General features: G+C 45.7%; 1 protein-coding gene across 1 annotated transcript; it reads left to right on the top strand.

Moving 5' to 3' along the window:
• Nucleotides 1-1,683: 1,683 nt before the first annotated feature.
• On the top strand, nt 1,684-23,322 carry DLST (dihydrolipoamide S-succinyltransferase). The gene is made up of 15 exons (XM_084893375.1): nt 1,684-1,829; nt 2,387-2,420; nt 5,054-5,102; nt 7,943-7,998; nt 8,136-8,210; nt 8,416-8,471; nt 9,441-9,552; nt 11,414-11,569; nt 12,689-12,765; nt 13,612-13,709; nt 17,406-17,536; nt 19,663-19,736; nt 20,037-20,120; nt 20,746-20,913; nt 21,770-23,322. The coding sequence occupies exons 1-15, from the start codon at nt 1,767-1,769 to the stop codon at nt 21,902-21,904; spliced, it is 1,368 nt and encodes a 455-aa protein (XP_084749501.1). The 5' UTR covers nt 1,684-1,766; the 3' UTR covers nt 21,905-23,322.
• The last annotated feature ends 733 nt before the right edge of the window (nt 23,323-24,055 follow it).

The following is a 24,055-nucleotide window of genomic DNA, read 5'->3' as shown; positions in this document are numbered from 1 at the left end:
GTGTGGAGGATAGAGAACGTGAGTGGTGCCTGCCCGGCGTGGCTCAGTGGTTGTGTGGCTCAGAGGTTGTGTGGCTCAGTGGTTGAGCACCATCCTGTGCACCAAGAGGTCGCTGACTTGATTCCCAGTCAGGGCACAGACTTGGTCTCCAGCAGGAGGCAGCCAATTGAGGATTCTCTCTCATCATTGATGTTTCTATCTCTCTCCCTCTCCCTCTTCTCTCTCTCTCTCTCAAATTAAAAACAACAAATATATTTAAAAAACAAAAAGAGTGGAGGCCCAAGGAAAATTAGGAAACTTAAAAAATAAATCAGACGGGGTGGGGTGTGGGTGGAGGGGGGCAAAAGGGGAAAATGGGGACATGTGTAACACTGTCAACAATAAAAAGAAAGTAATAAGCCAGGTGAAGGATGCTGAGGACTTGATCAGGGGCAGTAGGAGGGCAAGGATGTGCTTCCTGTTTCTCGTTAGGGCTTCTGCCCATCCCGCCAGAGTTCCAGAGGAAGTGCTTTCAGAGTTTGGATGAGTGAAGGCACCAAAAAGGTCCTGAGGACCCAGCAAGACAACTCACCTGAAGAAACCAGTATGAACAGTAACCAAATGGCTCCCTCATTCATCCGTCCTTCATTTAGTCAGAAGCTTACAGAAAACCTTTACTATGAGGAAGGCGAGCTAGGACACTAAAGAAGAAAAGCGGGTACTATGTGCTTTCACTTTGAAGATAAGGGCAGAATGGTCTACTCTGCCCAAAGCCCCGAGGCCCAAATTTAGCCGGAAAATACTTATTGCACACCCCACTGCCCATCTCTGTTCTAAGCGCTGGGGACTCAGCACTGAACAACACACGGAGTTTCTATTCTGGGGGCAGAGACAGAACGATCGGCCTGGCTGGAGAGGGCTGGAGCAGGGAGCAGGGGAGACGGGAGATGCTGCTGCAAAAGGCTTCTCGGTGAAGATCTCGGTGAAGGCCATGGGAGGTTCTTTGGGAGTTTCTGTTTCTTTGCTCCGGGCTTAGGGAGGCAGGAAGCTGGCTATTGCGTTTTAAAAATACATATTTTTATTGATTTGAGAGAGGAAGAGAGAGGGGAGAGAAACATCAATGATGAGAGAGAATTATTGATCGGCTGCCTCCTGCACGCCCCCTACTGGGGATCAAGCCCACAACCCAGGCATGTGCCCTTGACGGGAACCGAACCTGGGACCTTTCAGTCCGCAGGCTGATGCTCCATCCATTCAGCCAAACCGGCCAGGGCCCGGCTATTGCTTTTTAAATTATAGTTGGGGAACCCGAGGCTCAGGGAGGCCATGTCACCTGCCCAAGGCCAAACAAGTGTACGAGCAGGCCAAGGCCCAAGTTCAAAGTCCGTGCCCGCCATCTGCTCTTCGCCGGGCGGTCTCGCGGAGGAGGGGGGCGCGGCGGCCCCGGCCCCGGCCCCGGCGGAGAAGGGCGCCCAGCTCCGAGGCAGCTCCGCGGGGAGGCCGGGAGCTGCGGGGCCTCGAGGACGACCCGGCTGCCGGGCCGTGGCAGGCGCCCTCGGGAGGGAGGACCGGCCAGGCCGGCGGGCAGCGCCGCGGCCCCCTCGCCCACAGCTGGGTCAGCCGGCGGTCACTCGGGCCGCTCCGCGCCCGGCCCCCGCGCCCAGTGGTTCGTCCCGCGCACCCCTCCCCGCGCGGTGCCGCGGCCCGCCCCGCTTCCGGTGGCTGCCGGGCCCTATATCCGGTGTCCGCCCGCCCTCCGCTCCGCCGCCACTACCGCCGCCGCCGCGATGCTGTCCCGGTCCCGTTGCGTGTCCCGGGCGTTCAGCCGCTCGCTCTCCGCCTTCCAGAAGGTAGGGTTCCCCCGGGGCGGGGCCGCGGCGGGGCGAACCCGGCCGGGGGGCTGGCGGGCTGCCGGGGGGCAGGGGCGGTTGCGCCGGCCAGGCCGGGCACCAAGGGCACTGGGACGCGGAGGCCGCGGGCTGGGTGGCCCGGGGTCGTCTGGCGGAGCCCGGGGCCCCTCGGCTTCCCGAGGCAGCGGCGCCCCGGCCCCTGCCGTCCCCCACCCCCCGGCCGGGCTGAGGAGGGGTCCAGAGCTGCGCCCGCCCGGGCCGGGGGAGACTCGGGAGTTTGGGAGGCGCCGCCGCGAGTCCTCGGCGGGATCCCGGGGCCTGTCCTTCTCTCCCGTTCAAGTCAAGGGGTCTCCCCTCCCGCCGGGAAGTGGAGGTGCTGGGCTGGCCCCGTGTGTTGACCGAGACCCGGCAGCCGGGGCTGTTGCATGTCCCCCTGGGAGTCACGAGATTCACCTGTCACCGGCACCTGCAGCGCTTGGGGTCTTTGCTAAGAGAAAAAGCTGTTTCTCCCCTCCTTTCGTCTTGGGTGACGCCGATGATGTCTTCTTTCTCAACAGGGGAGCTGCCCTCTAGGGAGACGTTCCCTGCCTGGTAAGTTCTGCCCTTGCCGTCACCTAAACATGCTCTCCTGGGCAGAGGAGGATGTGGGGAAATCGGGGTGCCCGGGTGTCTCCGCATAATGTTCAGAGAGAGAGGAGTGCAACCAAATGCTACTGAGTAACGACAGCTGTCATTTATTCATTTAATCATTGGCGACTCGCTGGCCTGATTATTCGTTTAGTTAGTACATAGTTACTAAGTTTCTACTGGGTGTCAGGCACTAGCCAGGCCCTCTCTTGGGATACAGCAGTTGAAACTTCTTGCCTGCCTGGAGTTTACAGTCTGGTGGGAAAAGAAAGTGTGAATTGCTAAGCAAATGAAGGTGGACAGAAGAGTCCTGTTTAAATATATATATATATATATATATATATATATATATATATATATATATATATATATATATATATATATATATATTATTGATTTCAGAGAGGCAGGGAGAGGGGGAGAGAGTGGCTGCCTCCTGTAAGCCCCTTATTGGATCGAACCCAGGACCCTTTAGTCCGCAGGCCGATGCTCTGTCCACCAAGCAAAACCGGCTAGGCGGGGCAAGAGTCCTCTTTAATAGGTGGTATTAAAGCTGTTACCCAGAGGCCGTGACAGAAACCAGCCCCATGAAGAGGAGGAGAAGGGAAGGAAAGAGCATGTACAAAGTCCCTGAGGAAGGAAAGAGCTTAGCAGTGCTTGAGAACTGGGGAGGAAGAATGGGGGGGAAAAAAAAAAAAAAAAAAAATATATATATATATATATATATATATATATATGACTTGGCCAGAGCATTTTGGGAAGGGAGAGAGTGGCATGCGATAGAAGATGGTATGGTGTAGAGACTACTGGAAGGATCTTAGATTTTATCCCAATAATTGTTTATATTCCTGGAATAAGTATTTGTTGAATGAGTCGATCTTGTTGTGGGCTTTCAGTGTGCCAAGCAGTGTTCTGAGTGCTTTCTGTGCGTTGTTCAGTTAATCATTAAGAAACAGTACTAGAAGTATTCTCTCTACTTCACAAATGTAGAACCCAAGGCTAAGAGGTTAAATGCTGTGACCAAGGTCACTCTGTCTACTATTGGTCAACCCTGATTCTTCATGTACTCAATAGGTTATTTGAGTTCTTACTAATGTTCTAGGTGATGAAATAGAGATTTTATGTGCTAGCTGGAGAAACAGACTTTTTACATTTATGCATCCATAGAGATGTACTTTGTGAAAGGGAAGTGCAGGGTGTAATGAGGGGGTGGGATGATGGTCAGCGCTGTGGGAATGTTAGTTAAGGCTTTTCCAAAGAAGTAACATTTAAGCCAAGCCTTGAAGAGCACATAGAGTTACCCAAGAGAACTGTATTCCGGGTAAAATGAATTGCTTGTGCAAAGGTTTTCAGGCAGGAAGAGACTTGACTAGTCACAGATGTTAAGGAAACACATCTGGCTGGAAAGAGCCTTGGACTTGGGGTTTGCATTGTGGCTTAGGGCTTTACCTTGGGGCTAGCAACTTAACCTCCGGAAGCCCTACTTATAAAATGGGAATAGTGGCAGATGTGGTTCTGCTTCCGGATGGTGAGACTGGAAAATCAAAATGAGGTCATTATGTGAAAGCTTTTTATAAACCCTACAAGTGAAACTTGCTGTAGGCTGAACTTTGAATCGGATTCAGGGTTCTAGAAATCAGCATGGGCTGCTGGCTGTCCTAGCTCAAAACATGCTATTATACTGGGATTTGTGCTGCAGACATAGGCTGTGGACATAGGTGACTTATTGACTCTGAAACCCAGGGGATGTTTGTGCAGAGGTGGGCACAAGAGAGATATCTCTCACTTGGTGTCTCCCAAACCCTGGTTCAGATTGTTAATGGATTGGGAAAATGAAAGAACACATTCAGGTGAGGCAGCTGTAGTACTTAGTTATCAGTGGGGAAATGAATGACCTGTGAGGAGGTTGGGGGGCAGAAAGGGACTCCCACCTGTTACATGTTACTTACAGATTAGAAGACCTCAGGAAGAGACAGTAAACTGAAAGGGAGGATAATTCGTTGAGTACTAAGGGCAGTGGTCGGCAAACTGCGGCTCTCGAGCCACATGCAGCTCTGTTGACTAATGAATGAGTTTGCCGACCACTGTACTAGGGTTTAGGCAATAGGACTTCCAGCTCAGTGCATTTTAAGTAACCAGGGAAACAGAAACCCAGACCAAACATTCCCACTGCTGCTCAGATTAGGCTGTGTGTGATTACGGGATAAGCCACTGCGTGTCTTTTCTCAAGCTTCAATTGTATTTGAAGACTTGGGGAGTAGAGACAATTTATTCGGAAAACATAATAGGGATAATAAAAACTTACGGATTTAAGGTAAATAAGATAAAACTACTTCAGGCTATGCCCTTAGAATTCTCCCCTTTCCTCCTCTGCACATACCCATTCTCAACCCCATACACCTGCTGCTCTCTGCTATTATAGTTACTCTGGTGGAAAAGTTTGAGAATCAGGTCTCTGTGATAAAGATGATATTGTTGCTTATGGTTGGTACTACTCTTTCTCAGAGTCAGAGGGTGAACGGCCTTCTTTTTCATTCCCAGCAGGTATCCTGTATAAGATGAGAGCTGTTGGTTAAGAGTTGTTTTGTTTCTTGCAGGGGTCTCCTTATGTCAGGGACCTGGTTACCCTGACAGGAGGACCATCGCGTAAGTATCACCGGGGAGTACAGTTATGTGGCCATAGGGCATATAAGATATCACTTACAAATTTGACCATTTGCTTTCTTCAGTGGTTTCCAGGGCTAGAATTCTATAATTATATTGAGTCCCTAGACCCAGCCTTGCTGTTAATGTATGATGTGTGATCTAAACACCTTAGGACAGGCACACTCCTGAGCTTCAGCCCCACGTCAAGCGCCGGACCAGGAGTGTGCCTGTCCTGAGGTGTTTAGATTATAATGAAACTGGAATTGGAATCCTCTTTTTATGGCTAATGGATATAGAAAGGTGCTCCTAAATAGTATTCTGGTTGGATACAAGTGCAGCTCAAGGGCTGGAGGTTACATGTACTGGGGCGATTGAGAGTATCCTCTTGATGTAGCACAGTTATTTATTTTAGAAACAGTAAAAGCAAAAGACTAATCTGTTGAGCCCTGGGACTTTGACTAGTTTGGAGGGGAAGTTATTGCATAATGCAAAGTTGGACAAAGGCCACCATGTGTGTTTCAGGTTAACGTCTGCTTATGAATGTTGCTTAATGTTACTTTCCCTTCCAAGTATTTTCAAGGTGGTGGTAAGAAGATGCTCTCTAGTTACCTAGTAAACAGCTGTCAAGCTACTTTCACTGCAGGGGAAATCTTCAAAATGAAGGGTCAGCAGATTAGCTCCTTCTTCACTGTGCATCTCAATGGGATTTTTAAAAATAAAATGTGTTATTTTTAGAGGGCAATTTGGCATTCGTAAATCTTTGAACCGTGTCTACCTTTTGATCTAGCAATTCTATTTCTAGGAATCTATACTAAAGAAATCCTGGTATACCCAGATTTCTCTCAAATGGCCAAACAGCAGAGATTGGTTAAGTATGTTCACACTATGATAAGTGGGGGGAGGGGGAGAGCAGTTTATAAAATGATTCCATTTTCTACCGTCTGGTATAATCTCATTGTAAATGTTCTTTTTGCTATTTCCAAATATTCTATAGTGAACGTGTAATACTTTTATAATTGAAAAAATTACTTAGATTCAAAATGTGCTACTCATCTGCAATTTCTATGAAAATTGGAGCAACCACAAACCTATATGCAATAAATACAACAAATAACTATTTGAAAGTAAATTATTTTTTAAAACCATAAATTTTGAGGGGTTAAATTACACATTAGATTAGGCTGTCACCCAAATCTAATAACTTTTGTGTATTTAAAAAAATAAATTTTTATTTATTGCAGAGAGGAAGGGGGGGGGGGAGAGAGAGAGAGAGAGAGAGAGAGAGACGTCGATGATGATGGAGAATTGTTGATCGGCTGCCTCCTGCCCGCCCCACACTGGGGATCGAGCCCACAACCCAGGCATGTGCCCTGACTGGGAATCTAGTCATGACTTTCTGGTTCCTAGGTTTACCTTCAACCACTGAGCCATGCTGGCCAGGCTGTGTTGTGTGTTTTTTCTGTGAAAAAGCTACCCACTTTATTAAAAAAAAATATTTTTATTGATTTCAGAGAGGAAGGGAGAGAGAGAAACATCAGTGATGAGAGAGTATCTCGAATGGGCTGCCTCCTACACGCCCCAAACCGGGGACTCAGCCCACAACCTAGTCATATGCCCCGACTGGGAATCGAACCATGACCTCCCAGTTCATAGGCCAGTGCTCAACCATGGCCACGCCGGCTGGGCTACCTACTTTATTTTAAAAATCTTTTATTGTGAAACTGTTTTTGGCTTTATATTTTTATTTAATAGGTTATATATGTACATGGTTCAAAAGCAAACGGAATCTCTGAGAAGACTTTATTCCTGTCCCCCAGCACCGCTGTCTTCCTTTTCCCAGAGACAGCCGGTGCTCCAGGTTCTTGGATGTCCTCACAGAGCAGTCTCTGCATTACCCATTGGCTCTTGCCCATGATCATGTGCTTATACATGGTTATAAACTGTACACAGAACACTTTGTGGTCTGTATTTTGTTATAACTTACATTTTTTTCAACAGTCCTGAAATGCACAAAGTGAAAGTCCCCATCAGTCTGTCGCACTGTCCCAAAATGTGTATGTTTGTGACAGATAACCATAGATACCATGCACGTTTATCTACGCCTCCCACTCTCCAGAGGTAACCACTGTTACCACTTTCTGGCATACAAGGTGTTAGTGTTCTCTGGTTTACATTATTTAAAGTTAGTGCCATATCAAGAAATACCTTGGTCTTCTGAGGTTCTCTTTAATGAGTCCATATGAAGACATACCATATGAGGGTTGTTTTTTGTGTGTTTGTATGTGTGTTGTTTTTTTTTTTGTGTGTGTGTGTGTGTGTGTGTTTTGTGCATGGGGCAATAACCTTATTATTTTACTTCCCAGCTAACTGTCTCATCTAGCTGCTTTAATCTAAATCTGTAATCCTATGGACAGAAATTCCATTATATTTGGCACAATGGCAGTATCACAAGAGCATGCAATTGCTTTTACTTGGATTTGGTTAAGGAAAAAAAACCTGATCAGAAAGATAAGTCCTTTTGGTGAGTGTGAAAAGGACCAAGATACTTATCTTTTTCTTCAAAGAACCAAATGTAAGTCTGTTTTGAGAGAGAATTTCACTGCACAATAGGGTCCTGGACTCACACAATGAGTTTACCACTTAGGGCCCTCAAGGCTTCCAATCCAGGCTTTGCTTTAGACCTGCCAAGTAAGACTCGGGATGGGGCCTGGTCAAGTTCCCCTGGGTGACCCTGAGGGCACCTGGGTCAAGAACCATTGGTTTGAAGGGAAGGTGGTCCCCGGTGCCTACAATGTGAGTGGTTCACTTGCCAAAGGAGTTTACTTTTGTTTCTTTTCTAGCGTTAGCAATAGTAGTGTCTTCAGTGTTCGCTTCTTCAGAACTACGGCCGTGTGCAGTAAGTACCTGCCTTCAGCGCCCTGCCTTCTTGGGAATGGAATTTTAATGGAAAAAGAACAATTGTCTGAGTTTAATTGAAGAAAAAATATATGGATTATGTGTGATTTCCTTTTTTTTTTTTTGCTCTTTTTCTAGAGGATGATGTGATTACAGTAAAAACCCCAGCATTTGCAGAATCTGTCACAGAAGGGGATGTCAGGTGGGAGAAAGGTAAGATTAGTGCCCTCTCACTTAAGTTTAAATACTTCCTAAAAGTCTTTTCTTATCCTCCCGCTCTCAGTGATAATCAGCTCCACCCTTTTCTTAGTGTGGCCTGCTTTACCCTTGCCTGGAGGAAAGGGGTCTTCCATCTGTGAAAGGGCGTTTGGTGGCTACTGGAGCCCTTCCTGACCGGTGGCCTTTGACTGTTTTTCAGCTGTTGGAGACGCAGTTGCAGAAGATGAAGTGGTTTGTGAGATTGAAACCGACAAGGTAGGCTTGTCCTGTGTTAGTGCCAATTTTTTCATGGTCTCTCCTTCGTTTCTTTAATGAAAGAAGCAGGGCTTTCACTGTTGTTTAAAGATCATCTTTAACTGGCTCAAAGCACAGTTGTAAATATGTTGGAAAAGTTCATTAAAAAGGAAAAAAAAGTTTAATTTTAGATTGTTCTAGGTCAATGATTTTCAACCTTTTCTATCTCACAACACACATAAACTAATTACTATAATTCTGTGGCACATCAAAAAAATGTATTATATTTTTGCCACTCTGACAAAAAAAAAAAAAAGGTATAGTTTTATTCTTTCACACTGGATGACTGCTGTTGTGTTGTCTGTTGTCATTTTTTATTTATTTTATTTTATTTATTTATTTTTTAATTATATAATATATTTTATTGATTTTTTTACAGAGAGGAAGGGAGAGAGATAGAGAGCTAGAAACATCGATGAGAGAGAAACATCGACCAGCTGCCTCTTGCACACACCCCTGTTGTCATTTTTTAAAATTTGAAAATTTAAGGGAAAAGAGGTCAGTGCTCCTGACTAAATAGTCAGGTTTTGCATGTTTTAAAAATTCGTGGGGCACACCAGTGTGCTTCAGCATAGGGGTTGAAAATTGCCGTTCTAGGTGCATGCACTCTATACTTTAGTAATAGTTTTGTAGCTCTTGTGCCTGTGTGTAAAGCCTGCACGATTTGTTGCCACTTATTTTTCAAGTATCACCTGGAAACTTATAAACTGAATGTTTCTGAGAAAGGACAGAATAAGCAAAGAGTGAATCTTCACAATAACATTGACCTGTCATACTCTCATCCTAAAAATGTTGCGTTGGCATTTTTTTATGCATGGTCTTGTATATCTGTGTTGCAACTTTTGTAACTCATATTTGAGATTCTGTACAATTAATTTTCTAATGCTGAGTAAAAATTTGGACTTTTTCTCCATCTGTTTCCTTTTCCAGACATCTGTGCAGGTTCCATCCCCAGCAAATGGCGTTATTGAATCTCTTTTGGTACCTGATGGGGGAAAAGTAGAAGGAGGCACTCCTCTTTTCACACTCAGGAAAACTGGCGGTAAAGGAGTTCTCCTATTTTATTTTTTTATTTCAAAGAAGAAGGGAGAGGGAGAGAGAGACAGAAACATCAATGATGAGAGAGAATCATTGATTGGCTGCCTTCTACATGCCCTCCATTGGGGATTGAGCCGGCAACCCAGACATTTGCCCTTGATTGGAATCGAACCCGGGACCTTTCAGTCTGCAGGCCCACGCTCTATCCACTGAGCCAAACCAGTCAGGGCATAAAAAATGTTTTTAAATAAGTAAACAAACCTCATAGTGTTCTGTCCTTTCCATGTATGTTTCTTATGCTGGACCTTTTCTTTAAAATATGATAGAAATCAAGAAAGTTCTAAAGACAGTGATTTTTTTTCCCCCTCCCCACCCTGGCATCAGAATCACATGGAGGTTTTAAAAATAATACAAATGCCATGACTCCATGGTCCAGGGATTCTGATATATTTAATCTGGGAGTACAAGATCTTGGTTATCTGTCATGTTTTTCTTGTGTGTGTGATGTTTTTTAAAATATATTTTATTGATTTTTTTTTTAGAGGAAGGGAGAGAGGTAGAGAGTTAGAAACATCGATGAGAGAGAAACATCGATCAGCTGCCTCCTGCACACCTTCTACTGGGGATGTGCCCGCAACCAAGGTACACCTTCATTGGAATCAAACCTGGGACCCTTCAGTCCGTAGGCCAACACTCTATCCACCAAGCCAAACCGGTTAGGGCATGTGTGTGGTTTTTAATGCTCTCCAAGAGATTCTGAGACACAGCCAGAGCTGAGAGCTACTGTTCTAAAGTGAGAAGTGAGGAAAAGCAATGTTTCCTGGTGTGTGTTATGGAGAATTCAGTGTAATATTTGTACATCTGTTCCCATAACATTTGCAGGGAGGATTGGTATTTCTCTTGGGAATAAATGAGAAATAAGCAAATGAATTTCTACTGGACTTTATAGTCAGTATTAGAGAATTGAACAGAAAATAACTTTTCCCCTTAATTCTCAGTTAAATGCTATATACTAGAGTTTCTCATTGTTAAAATATATAGCAGAGAGATGGTAGATCGCATCATTGAGATTGGTCAGGGCAGTATAGAAGCCCAGAATGGAAAGAATGCAGCAGAAGGCTAGTGAAGAAGATTGACTTTTCAGTTGAAGAATTTCATTTTTTGATCTTTTAATCCTTTAAAAAATAGTTCTTTTTAAAAAATTGATTATGGTATACATAATTGTCCTTATCCTCCCATTCCCACCCCAAACCCCTCCCCACATATGCCTCCACCCACCTGTAGTCTGTGACCACGGGTTAGGCTTATATGCATGCACACAAATCCTTTGGTTGATCTCTCCCGCTTTATCCCCACCCTCCCCTACCTTCCCTCTGAGGTTTGAGAAATTCTAAATTAAATATAAAAACAAATATAATATCCCAATGGGTAAGATAAAAATAAACATCTAATTTAACCTTGTGAATTTATTACTTGACCATCTCATTGTCTTTTAAGCATCATCCAAATGAAATGCTTTGAACTCTTAAGTCTAAATGAACACTTGATTATTTAAACTTTTCTTTTATAGTTAACTATATTCTTCCACATGTGATGATCAGTAGATATTTATGAAATTAGGGAGAAAGTTGAGAAAGTTGAATTCAGTTAGTCTTATGTAGGATAGGAGCCCCGGAGAATAGAAGAATGACTTATATCATGTGTGCATCTTATAGTGCCTTGCATATATAGTGAATATCTAGTAAGCATTTGTTAATTGATTGGAGATAGAGATTTTGCTGCTAAATTCTACTGCTAAATTCTACTATCGGTGATTTGGTTACTTTCCATTCCAAACAGTGGTATCTATTTCCCTTGTTTTCCAGCTGCTCCTGCTAAGGCCAAGCCAGCTGAAGCCCCTGCTGCCGAAGCCCCAAAGGCAGAACCAGTAGCAGCGGCAGTTCCTCCTCCCCCTGCAGCATCCATACCCACTCAGATGCCACCGGTGCCCTCCCCCGCACAGCCCTCTGCTAGCAAACCAGGTAAGCCTTCACCCCCATGTGTTTTGCTTTTTTTTTTAATATATATTTTTATTGACTTCAGAGAGGAAGGAAAGGGGGAGAGAAATAGAAACATCAATGATGAAAGAGAATCATTGATCGGCTGTTTCCTGCATGCCCCCTACCAGGGATAGAGTCCGAAACCTGGGCATGTGTCCTGACTGGGAATCGAACCACGACCTCCTGGGTCGAAGCTCATCCACTAAGACACACTGGCAGGGCTCCCACGTATCTTTATGTGGGAGAAGAACAATCTCACCTAACGTCATGTTTTCTCACAGAGCAAAGTCCGGGACTAATCATGCCTCTGAACAGCTCTGTTGCCTATTTTGTAGAAAGAACTGTAGACTTTGTATCAGAACACCTGGGTTTGCATCCCAGCTTTCTGTTTACAGCTGTGTGACTTTTGGCTACTTAACTGCTCTGAGCAAATTGTTCATTTGTGAAGTGGGAATGATTCCAATATACCTCAGAATATCTTGTTTTGTTTTGTTAATCTTCACCCCAGGAGATTTTTTTTTTCAGTGATTTTTTTTTCTTTTTTAAGAGAGAGAGGGAGTGAGGAAAGGGGAGAAACAGCAATGAGAGAGACACACAGCAATTGGTTGCCTACGGCATGCGCCCCAATCGGGTCTGGGGATTGAACCTGTAACCCAGTTAAGAGCCCTTGCTTGGGAATCAAACCTGTGACCCGTTGGTGCATAGCCTGATGCTCTAACCAATTAGCAGCACTGGCCAGGGCTACCCCAGAATATCTTTAAATAAATAAATAAATAAATAAATAAATAAATAAATAAATATTATTTTTATTTATTTATTATTGATTTCAGAGAGGAAGGGAGAGGGCAAGAGAAAATCATTGATTGGCTGCCTCCTGCACACCCTCCACTGGGGACTGAGCCTGCAACCCGGGCATGTGCTCTTGGCCAGAGTTGAAACTGGGACCCTTCAGTCTCTATCCACTGAGCCTAATGGGCTAGAGCTATCCCAGAATGTCTTGACGATTGACTACAGTATGAAAGCACTGGTACCTTCATAAGTGGATATGAAAGTGGGCATGTTTCATTTTCTGATGCAGCTGTCCCCCCACTTTGTTTTCAGTGTCTGCGGTAAAACCCTCTGCTGCTCGTCCAGGAGCTGAGCCAGGAGCTGTTAAAGGTCTGCGTTCAGAACATCGGGTAAGCCCGAGGCAGAGGGGCAGTTGAGATTAGTGGAGTGTGGGCATGGTGGTGCCTGCATTTGATTGGCTGGCTGCTTATTCTCTGACCTTGACAGGGAAACTGAGTTTGGGAAGTGACTTGTTCATAGTCATGGACTGTCAAATGATAGGACTAGGACCTGAGTGAACACTTGTCCAGTGGTTTTCCCTAGTATGTTGTGCTGCCACTGAATTGTCTTGGGTGAGTCAACTATTAGCAGGGATGGTAGCTTAGTATCGTGGGAGGGAAGAGTGCGTCAGCACACTTCAGAGAGGTGGTTTAGTGAGCTCTATCCCTGTACTTCCGGGATACCTAGCTGAGGCCTCACAGTAGCAGTAGCTATCAGGGACAGACATAAACCTCAAGGAAGTATGGTCAAGAGTGTGGGTTTCTCTGCCTGAGAGAAAGCCTCCTAAAAATACTTTAGCCTCAAAAGTTTATTGCTTCAGAGTTTCCATTCCACAAGTAGCTATTCTCATGCAAGTCTTTAACACTAGAAATTGCCTTATCTGTAGTGATCCCTTAGCTGACTAGCCCTACACCACACTCTTCCTTTCTTTTCTATACATTGGTTTTGTGTTTAAATCAAACCATTTCCTGGGCCTCCATTTTTGGTCAAACTTAAAGTGAGTCTGAAAGAGTAGTTTTTGTCTATGTTTCCTTGTTCTTGCTCAGAGGAGCAAGGCCACAGGAAAGAGGAATGCTGGCGCTCTCATTGTACTTGGATATTAATAGTCCTGGCCATCTACTCCCACAGACCAAATGGGGAGTGCGTGGTCCAAAGAGACCCAGGTTGTCAATACTTGGTCCCACTTTCTCTTTCAGGAGAAAATGAACAGGATGCGGCTACGCATTGCCCAGCGTCTGAAGGAGGCCCAGAATACATGCGCAATGCTGACAACTTTCAATGAGGTTGACATGAGGTGAGCTCTGTTCCACTTATTTCCATACCCCTGTTCTTGGAGGACACTTCAACTTGCCTCAGTCCCCACCTAGTGTTAATTCCAAAACTGACTGAGCGGGGAAGAGGTACTTCCTGCTTTGTATTGCTTGTTGACTTAAACAGAGTGACGCACTGTTATCATTCTCTCGTTAACTGCTAATACTGTGCCTGTCTCCTCTGTGACCTAAAAAACTTAGCTTTTCAGCCCTAATCGGTTTAGCTCAGAGGATAGAGTATATCGGCCTCGAACTGAAGGGTCCGGTCAGGGCTACATGCCTGGGTTGTGGGCTTGGTCCCCAGTAGGGGACATGCGGGAGGCAGTCAATCAGTGATTCTCTCTCATCATTGATGTTTCCATTTCTCCCTCTCCCTTCCTCTCTGAAATCAATAAAAATATATTTTTAAAAAACTTAGCTTTTCAGACTTTTATACTTAAATCTTAATACCAAATTAGGAATTATTGTATACCCATTTCTGTAATAAGCTAATTGTTAACTCTCCTATGTTCTTTTTTTTAATTTTTTAATTTTTTTTAATTGATTTTTTTACAGAGAGGAAGGGAGAGAGATGGAGAGCTAGAAATGTCGATAAGAGAGAAACATCTACCAGCTGCCTCCTGCACACCCCCCACCGGGGACGCACCCGCAACTAAGGTATATGCCCTTGATCGGAATCGAACCTGGGACCTTTCATTCTGCAGACCGATGCTCTACCACTGAGCCAAACTGGTTTTGGCTCTCCTATGTTCTTAAAAGACTTTGGTGTTTACAAGTTCCAGCACTCTAGGGAAGAGAATATAGTTAGATCTAACTTTGAGCACTTACTGTGTATCAGATATTATATGTATTTGAGGAAGATACAAAGATGAATGAAAAGAGCCCCTACCCTTCTAGAGTCTGCTGTCTAGTGTGGGTAAACATAAAATAAGTATCAGAAGGGTGCAAAGAGTGTGAAGTGAAAAGAGAATGATATCATTTGTTTTTGAGGTGGCAGCAGAGGTAGGGAGGGTAGGTCAGGAAAGGCTTCCTAGAGAAAAGAGAACAACTAGCATTTTTTAAATGTATATGTTTTTATTGATTTCAGAGAGGAAGGGTGAGAGAGAGAGATAGAAACATCAATGATGAGAGAGAACCACTGTTCGGCTGCCTCCTACACGCCCCCAACTGGGGATAGAGCCCACAACCCAGGCATGCACCCTTGACTGGAATTGAACCCACAACCCTTCAGTCCTCTGGCCGACACTCTGTCCACTGAGCCAAGCTAGCTAGGACTATTTTTTTTATTTTTAATTGTTAACCTTCACCTAAGGATATTTCCCCCCATTTATTTTTAGAGAGAGTGGATGGGAGGTAGGGAGGGAGGAAAATAAAGGAGGAAGGAGAGAGAAATAGGAAGAGAGAGAGAGAGAGAGAGAGAGAGAGAGAGAGAGAGAGAGAGAAGAGACACTGCAATTGGTTGCCTCCAGCACATGTAACACAAGTACATGTCCTTAACTGCGAGTCAAACCCGAGACCTTCGGTGCACTGAGCCACACTGGCCAGGACACAACTAGCATTTTGACACAGGTAGCATTGTGGAGAAAGATTGTTCCAGATGACATTAATAATGTGGACTTGACAGACAGGACAGCACAAGACACATTTGAGAAATTTGCATGAGGAATGTGTATAAGAAGGAATGGAATAACAGGGATACGAGTTTATATTTAATTCAGGGGTAAGTCATCAAGTGTTCATGGCATTTCTTTGTTTCTTTTGGTCCTAAGTGTTTATTAGTCTCTACTTTTCATTAGGGAAACTTGTTTTCCTTGGGAAGGAATCTGAAAAGTGTAGCGGAGAGAATGGCTTTTGACAGTGTCATTGTTTGCAGAGGAGGGCTCTGTGGCCTATTTCACTAGATTTCATCCATTCTCTTGCGAAGCTTCTTAAAAAGATTGGATGTCATTCAAGCTAGAGATTTCTCTCCTGTCCATCGGATGTGGGGAAGAACCTTGACTAATAAATCACAAAGTCTGCAGCTTAGGTTTCAATGCATTAGGGCCAAATTGTGCACAAATTGAATTGGACTTTGAAATTCTACCCAATTTCTTAAGACAAAACATGTAAATATTTGTGGCCTTGAAAGATTCAGTTGGCTCAACAGCGTTGATTCGGAGGTAGGAGTAATAGTTGCATCTCCTTTTAGCAGCTAATCGAGGTGTCACTTAACGATGGCCTGGGGTCTCGCCTCAGTAATTTGGTTTAGATCGAGTGCCCTTTGGGTCTTGTGCTGATCAGCTAACCCATAAGGGGCCTTTCTGAGAAACCTTCTCCTCTCCCTGTTGTCCCAGCCTCTGCCTCCAAGGACAGAGCTCTGAAATAGGAACTACTTAATGCCCAGACAATAGCGTTGGGGCAGGTTTGAGAGCAGAGATGTTGATCACTCTCTTTCCATCTTCTGCAGCTCTTGTGTCTTGGGAACCAGTAATGTCTTTAGGGTGGTAATCCTAGCACTAAATAAGGTTAGACTCAGGAAAACAAACATTTAGACTCAATCAATCCTCCTAGGAAAATTTCCTTTTTAAAAAACAAAAGGTCTGAAAGGATGAGTTAAAGTTATATCATCTTACCTTTCATGCTAATGTTGAATTAGGCCATTATAGGGAGAAAGGGAGAACTGAGCATTTGGGCCTGAAATAAAGTTAAATTTGATTTCCATCACAGAACAGTATTTCGATAAATACTGGGGTTTCTTCAGCAAAGCGATGGGAAAGCCATTTTCCGCTAACTGCAGCATGTACACGGTGCATATGTAGAAAACCCGGCCCTGAAGGAGCGAAGGCTGTTCTCGTAGAGACTTCTCAGAAGGCAGTGCTGCTCACACTGGGAAGCTCAGGTTCACACATGGCCACGCTCCTAAATACCAAGGGATCCACACCCATGGAACAGCGCTTAAGGGCAAGAGCTGTGTCTTGATTATCTTTGTGTCCAGCATTGACCCTCTCAGGTAGTGGGGCACCTGTTGAAGGAACAGGTGATGGGGCTGATAACTCTGGGGGATGAAGAATGAGTCTGCTGACTTTGCCATCAGCTTAAAGAACACTGGGTTGTACCTTCTGTATGGCTGCTTTTGCTCACAGGGAGCCCATTCACCTGTGCAGGTTTTGTTTGTTGGTTTGCTTTTGTCTTAATTAGGAGATAGAAAGCATGTCACAAGGAAGCCATAATCAGGTTTGGGTTTTTTTTGTTTTTTTTTTTAAATGATTATAATAAAAAAAATAATATGGCTTATTTTGTGGATTTTATGCTTAAACACCCCCCCCCCCCCCCATGATTTTAGTGTAGCTAGAAATCACTTTCTCATCCAGAGCAAAGATGTCGATGTGCTGTGTGAGTTCTTGTTCCTATTATCTTGTCACTGAAATCTCTGACTTAAGGAGTATGAAGGAGCCTGTCTAGGGCTCAGCCCACCTTAAAGAAACCTTGGACCTGATTCCTTTGTATCCAAGTTTTTTTAGTAAAAGAACAAGGAAGGTTATTGTGTGACCTCTAGCGGACTATTTCAAAACTTGAACTTTACGGTACGGAGTGAAGGGGAAAAGCTTACCCAATTGTGTACTTGGAGTTGGAGACCAGTATGAAAGTCAGAATCAAGGCTTCACTGATAGTCAGTTTGCTTTGTAATGTGTTTTTTGCAGTAACATCCAGGAGATGAGGGCCCGGCACAAAGATGCTTTTCTGAAGAAACATAACCTCAAGCTGGGCTTCATGTCGGCCTTTGTGAAGGCCTCAGCCTTTGCCTTGCAGGAACAGCCTGTTGTAAATGCAGGTGAGTTTGTGGCCAGCATCGCAGAGGTCCTGGGAGGTGTGTGTATGGACACAGAACTGTTCCCACAAACACAGACACAAGGGTGGGGGTCATCAGATCATACTTTAAAAAATGTATTTTTATTGATTTTAGAGAGGACGGGAGAGGGAGAGAGAGATAGAAACATCACTGATGAGAGAATCATTGATTGGCTGCCTCCTGCTTGCCCCCTGCTGCAACCTACACATGTGCCCAGACCGGGAATTGAACAATGACCTCCTTGATGCATAATAAGTCAATGCTCAATCATTTAGCCACACTGGCCTGACAGACCATACTTTTAATTTCATACCTGTGAAAACGTGAGTGTGTTTCTCAGGGATTTTTTTGGTTCACTTTCCTGAAATCTCTTCTATACTAATAAAGGGGTAATATGCTAATTAGACCAGAGACCTTCTGGATGTCCTTCCAGACAAAACCATGGGGGCGGGGCAAAGGCAGAGGCAGTTAGGGGCCATCAGGCCAGGAGGGGAGGGCAGTTGGGGGTAAGCAGGCTGGCAGGGTGTGGTAGTTGGGGATGATCAGGCCAGCAAGGGGGGGCAGTTGGGAGCAAGCAAACCGGCAGGCAGAGTGATTAGGGGCGATCAGGCAGGCACATGAGTGAGTGGTTAGGAGCCAGCAGTCCCTGATTGTGAGAGGGATGCCTGACTGCCGGTTGTTGGTCATCCCCTGAGGGGTCCCAGATTAGAGAGGGTGTAGGCCTGCCCTCCCCACCCTCCACATGGATCTCATGCACCGGACCACTAATAGTATCATAATTACTTTGTCCCCATTAAATGAACAGAATGATTTCTCTTCCCAGTGCATAGTTTGGAAGTGCTCAGCCAGCTCAGCTCTCCAGGGCTCTCGGGTCAGGGTGGAAGCTCATGTCCTGTCTGGCACTCACCTTCCCCAGGGCTCTGTTATCTTGGGGCCTGACTTCCACACTTGGCATAGGCTCCAGGGCGACCTTTGATTTCTGGTTGATGGGCCTCCTTGGAAGATTGTGCTCATTTTCTTTCTCTTTTATTCACCTACGTCATTGAAATGTTGACCTAACAAGCAGTTCTCTTTCCCTTTGAGACACTTCTCTGTTCCCTGAAAGATTGGAGAAGTGACAGTGACACTTTTGCAACCCTCAGCAAGGTCAGAGTCCCTAAAGATCTAGAAATAGAAGCCCTACTCCCTTCCATCAAGTGATAGGCCCTAGCTCAGGGGTCGGCAAACTGCAGTTCTCGAGCCACATGCTGCTCACGAGCCGCTGTTTGCCATTCTGATGACTAATGAGTTTGCCAACCACTGGGATAAGGGCTTAATCACAAGGAACAACAGCCTGTAATTATTGAAATCAGGAGTCTAGGTCAGTAGTCTGCAAACTCATTAGTCAACAGAGCAGCAAACTGTGGCTCAAGAGCTAATGTGGCTGAGAGCCACAGTTTGCCAACCACTGCTCTAGGTAGCTAGGAGGGCTGTCTTTGTTTTACCCATATATTACCTCTTTGTTTCTTCCATTCTTCTTTTGCTTCCTGATTGGCTCTCTCTGGTCTTCTGCCTGCCCGTACACCTAGGCATTTCTGAGTTCTTGTGGCCTCTTTGTCATTGACATGCTTTTCCTGGTGTCTTTGTCTAACTATACAACATACACTTTCTGTGGAAAAGATTCCCAAGCCTAGTTTTTCATGAGCACTTGACCTAAATGTGCAGCTGGTGTTGCTATCTCAAGCTGCACTATTAAAGCCAGACTACCCTGCTTCCTCCTGAACCTCCTAGAAGACCCTTCCCTCCCGCCCCCTTTGAGAGTTGACAGCAGATGGGCTAAACCTAACGGTTCTCAGCTAAGCGAGGACTTGTTCACGGGAACTTAACGCGTACTTACCGTATGTGAGCCGAGGGCTGCCAAAGAAATGGTGCCCTATGCTCAGGCTGTCGGGCTCAGTGAGGGCACTTGGGAGATGTTACGATTGGTTAGTATGGGAGTGAGAGGAGTTTGCGACTTGCAATGCAGTGCTTTTCATACTGATGGGTCAGCTGACACTACAGGCACTGTGGATTGTTACTCGTCAGCCTAGGCCTCAGGGGTTGTATGTAACGTGTTTTCTCTCTCGCAGTGATTGACGATACAACCAAAGAGGTGGTATATAGAGATTATATTGACATCAGTGTTGCGGTGGCCACCCCACGGGTATGTTGGGACAGGAATGGGGGTTCTTGTCTTAGATTCTCACCTTATTTGTGTGAAGAAGCAGATGGCTAGGCATAGATCATGTCTGTAATTCTGTCTTTTTAGAAGGGAATTAGTAAAAGAGTAACTTATTTTTTACCATACCTCATTCTTTTAATGTCAAGCCTAAATATTTTAGACTCTGTTAATCAAATTAAGTAATTAGATATTCTGGGAAGGGACCACCATTGACTAGAGTCAGGGAGTTATAACTGTAAAGGGTGCTATTTGCAACTGAAAACAGCTTTTCACTTTCATCAGGGTCTGGTGGTTCCCGTCATCAGGAACGTGGAAACGATGAATTATACAGATATTGAGCGAACCATCAGTGAACTGGGAGAGAAGGTAAAGTAGAACGCAGCCTGTGTTAAGCCGCAGGGCAGGGCAGGGAAGACAGCCAGGAAGGCAGCGCTCGCCAGTGAGCCGTGCGCGGGGAGCTGAGCCTCACTCTGTTCCGTGAGAGGGCATGCCCTCTCGCCCACTAGAGCTGAAGTGCGGACATCGGGCAGAGCTTGTCATGCTCTCGTGACCGAAGACTCATCAAGTGAACCTGCTGGAACACAAGAGGACCTGAAGGCCTTGTGTCTGTCCTCTGGTGCAGCATCTCAGCTGAAAAACTTCCTTTTAAAATATATATATATTTTCTTTAATTGATTTCAGAGGAAGGAAGAGGGAGAGGGAGAAACATCAATGATGAGAGAGACTCATTGATCGGCTGCCCCCTGTATGGCCCACATTGGGGATAGAGCCTGCAACTGGACATATGCACTGACCAGGAATCAAACCGTGACTTCCTGGTTCATAGATCTACGCTCAACCACTGAGCCACGCTGGCTGGGCTCAGCTGAACAACTTTCATGTTGCAGCTGGGACTTGCCATGTTGACCTCAGATACGAGCCTTCCTGACTTCCTTTAGGTGAAGAAAGCTCACCTGCCCTTACATTGCAATGATGTAATCTCTGTGTTTAGGCCCGGAAGAATGAACTGGCCATTGAAGATATGGATGGTGGTACTTTCACCATTAGCAATGGAGGTGTTTTCGGCTCCCTCTTTGGAACACCCATTATCAACCCCCCTCAGTCTGCCATCCTGGGCATGCATGCCATCTTTGATAGGCCAGTGGCTATTGGAGGCAAGGTAAGAACCATCACTGTCCATGTCCTAGGAGCTAGGAGATGAGAGGAAATCTTACTAAATGCCAGTTATGAGAGTCACTGTAATTTTAGGCTTAAGTTTCATCTCTTAGTTTCTGGGAACTTACTAGAAATGCTAACTCTTGGACCCCTTTTGGACCCGTTGGAGCAGAACCCGCAGATGATTCTGATGCACAGTGAAGTCTGAGGACAGCTGAGCTGGGAAGGCTTGCTCCTTTATCCGGGACAGTCAGCAGCCTCATTCTCTAGGTGCTGTAGGAACTGGGGGTGCAGTTGGGGACCTGGTCCTTGCCTGGGAAAAGGATAATGCAGAGCAGTCCACGAGCTTCCCAGTGTAGGGTAAGGCTTAGAGTTCTCTGGGAGTTCAGGGAAGGAAGTCCCAGAGTGTGGAGCTGGCCCCGGAGGACATGTCAGTAGGAAAACATTTTCTGGGGCTGTTTCAAACCTTTTTTGGATCACTAACTCCTTTGTGAGTCTACAATCACAGATTTTCCCCCCTGAAAATGCTCACACACCCTACTTTACATACAATTTCAGAGAATTTGTGGACTCCAGGTTTAAATTTATAACCCTAAAGCCAGCCTGAAAGGGAAACTTTTCCTTTAGAAAATGAATAAAGGGCAGAGAGTATTTAAAAAGGCAGTTGTGCGGAGACTCCTGTTTACTTTGTTTTTCAGAGTGAGGCAAGCAGGGGAGCTTTGCTCTAAGGATAAGACTTGGTCTTCAGAAATATTGTATCTAGAGGGACACCAATAGGAAAGGAACAGAATTTTTCTCATTTCCCCACTTCCATGGGGCTTTTCTGCTGCAGACAATCTATAAACCTCTTCTCTTTGTAGGTGGAGATACGGCCCATGATGTTTGTGGCACTGACCTATGATCACCGGCTAATCGACGGCAGAGAGGCTGTGACTTTCCTCCGAAAAATCAAGGCAGCGGTAGAGGATCCCAGAATCCTCCTAATGGACCTTTAGGAGGAAGTCACACACCCAGCACATTGACCACGCAGGAACTGAAAACCAGTCTTCTCTGCCCCACGGGGGTCCCCGAGTTCGCCTGGCGACAGACAGGCACATGCTGTTGGCCTCAAGCAAGGAAGCCAGGGCACTATATAACCAGCAGTCGCAGGTCTTTCTTGGAGTTCCTACAGGCTCTCTCTCTCTCTCTCTTTGCACCCCTCTCTTAACACTCGCATATCTTACTTCCTTAGGCTTGAGGGAGAGAGAGAGAGCCTTAACAGATGCTCATTAATATCCCTCCCTTTCTTCATTAACCCTCTGCCGAGATCATTTTGCTTCTCCCCTGTGCCAGTACACTATAGGGAAACCACTGGGGACCATGTGATGAAGTTTCAGTCTTTTGAAAGTGTATTCTCCAGAGCTGCCTGGGAGGACATTGTGCCTCCCACGCTCGGAGCAGCCTCTGCCCTGGCTGTGCACATTCTCACTTGATTCCACCTGTGTGGAGGTATTGACCACAGGCCAAGAGGTGCTGCTTTGCTGCTGAAATGCACCTTCATTCTCAGCTGTCGTTGACTTTAAGATGCCTCTACTACCTCTTCCAGGAAGCACAGGCCAGGGGACCTGGGTAGGAGGGATGTTGGCAGTGTTGAGGGGGAGAGGGCAGATCCCCCCTGAGAGCATAAGCTGTAAACAAGAGACCAGAACCCAGGCCTGTCCTCACATTTCTCTGTCATAGCCTCACACCAGGAAAACCCATTTTGGCACAGCTATGGTTGTGCCAACCTTTCTAGGTTGCTAGGAACTGTTCTAGCACATTGTTCTCATCGAGCTGATTCTAGTACATCAAGGCAGTGGAGGATGGACTGGAGCCTGGTAGGGATTGGGGGGAGCGAGCGTCCTGTGGACAGGCTCCGACTGACTTGAGCTTTTAAATTCCATTGGTATGAGCATGTGACTGAAGAGGCAGTTCTTTCCTCCTCATGGCCCTTGGGAAGTGGGGCTTTGGCTCTACAGAGCGCGGGTCTGGGGGAGGGTGGACTGGGAACCAGCCCCAAGATGCCCATCACGGGGAAGTGACCAATGTCACCTCTAAGGTCCTGCCTGATGGGTCTGGACACAATCATTGGAATTCGTTGGAACATGGTTAAATGTACACGTCTTGTCATGAAAACTACCAGGCTTCATCGCTTTAAATCCAACTGCATTCAGGCCCGAGGCTGCTGACACTTGACATGGGAGCCATTTATTTAGTGCAGAGTGCCCACTTGTATCTCGAAGTAAGGCCTGGGGGATGGGTGGGGGGAAGGGATGGGAGCCAATACTGAGTGCCTGCAGCATCTGCTATGTCTTCACTATTCAGAACTCGTAACTGAAATATTTAAAGAAACTGACTTTAAATGCAAATTAAAGGGCAAAAATTCTCAAACGGGGTTCCTGTTGCTTCTGTGTTCATTTCGGTTACTGAGGTTGTGTAAGTCTCCAACACTTATTATTGGCATTGAAAGCCACATAATGTCCCTGTAGTGACCCTGTGGTACCTGACTTAACACTGCACTGATACGACAAAAAATGGGACTGTGGCCGTCTGCCAGCCAGGGAAGTGCCCTGGCCTCCAGTTGACCCCTCAAAGCCTGGCAAGTGGGGCTCTTGGGCAGAGACTGGCTCCCACCTTTGTGTGAGGCCCCTGCAAACACCAACACACATTTCTGGGGTGGATACCAAGGTCAGTAAAAACCAGTGAGGGTCAGTTACCTCCTGGGAGTGGTGGTCTGTGAGGGACAGTTAACAGACTGACTCCAGGTGACTGGCAGGATGGTCTCCAGGCTTAAATATACCTGATGCTTCCACACAGTCCATGCCTGCTGATCTTACTTCCAGTGGTGCCATCTCTGGAGGTCTGTCCCAGGAACAGAGTGGCTCTCCGAGGGTAGAATTTGGGTTCAATGAAAGGAATTTTAGAATTTTCTAGGTCCAGAACCTGGTGCTAGAAGCTTTCATTTCTCTAGTAAACCTATTAAGGAGGTAGACTGTAAGCCCCATAAGGTCTGGGGCTACAGGGTTAAAAACTTCGAGCCTGGCTCAGTGCCACACATACGGTGTCTATTGCATAGATGGGGCCCAGAAGTTCCAGAAGCAACTCGGACCTACAGCAGTGGTTGGAGG

Source organism: Pipistrellus hanaki, assembly GCF_964339955.1.
Source record: "Pipistrellus hanaki genome assembly, chromosome: 1".
Lineage (NCBI taxonomy): Eukaryota > Metazoa > Chordata > Mammalia > Chiroptera > Vespertilionidae > Pipistrellus > Pipistrellus hanaki.
This window is presented reverse-complemented; position numbering and strand designations above follow the sequence as displayed.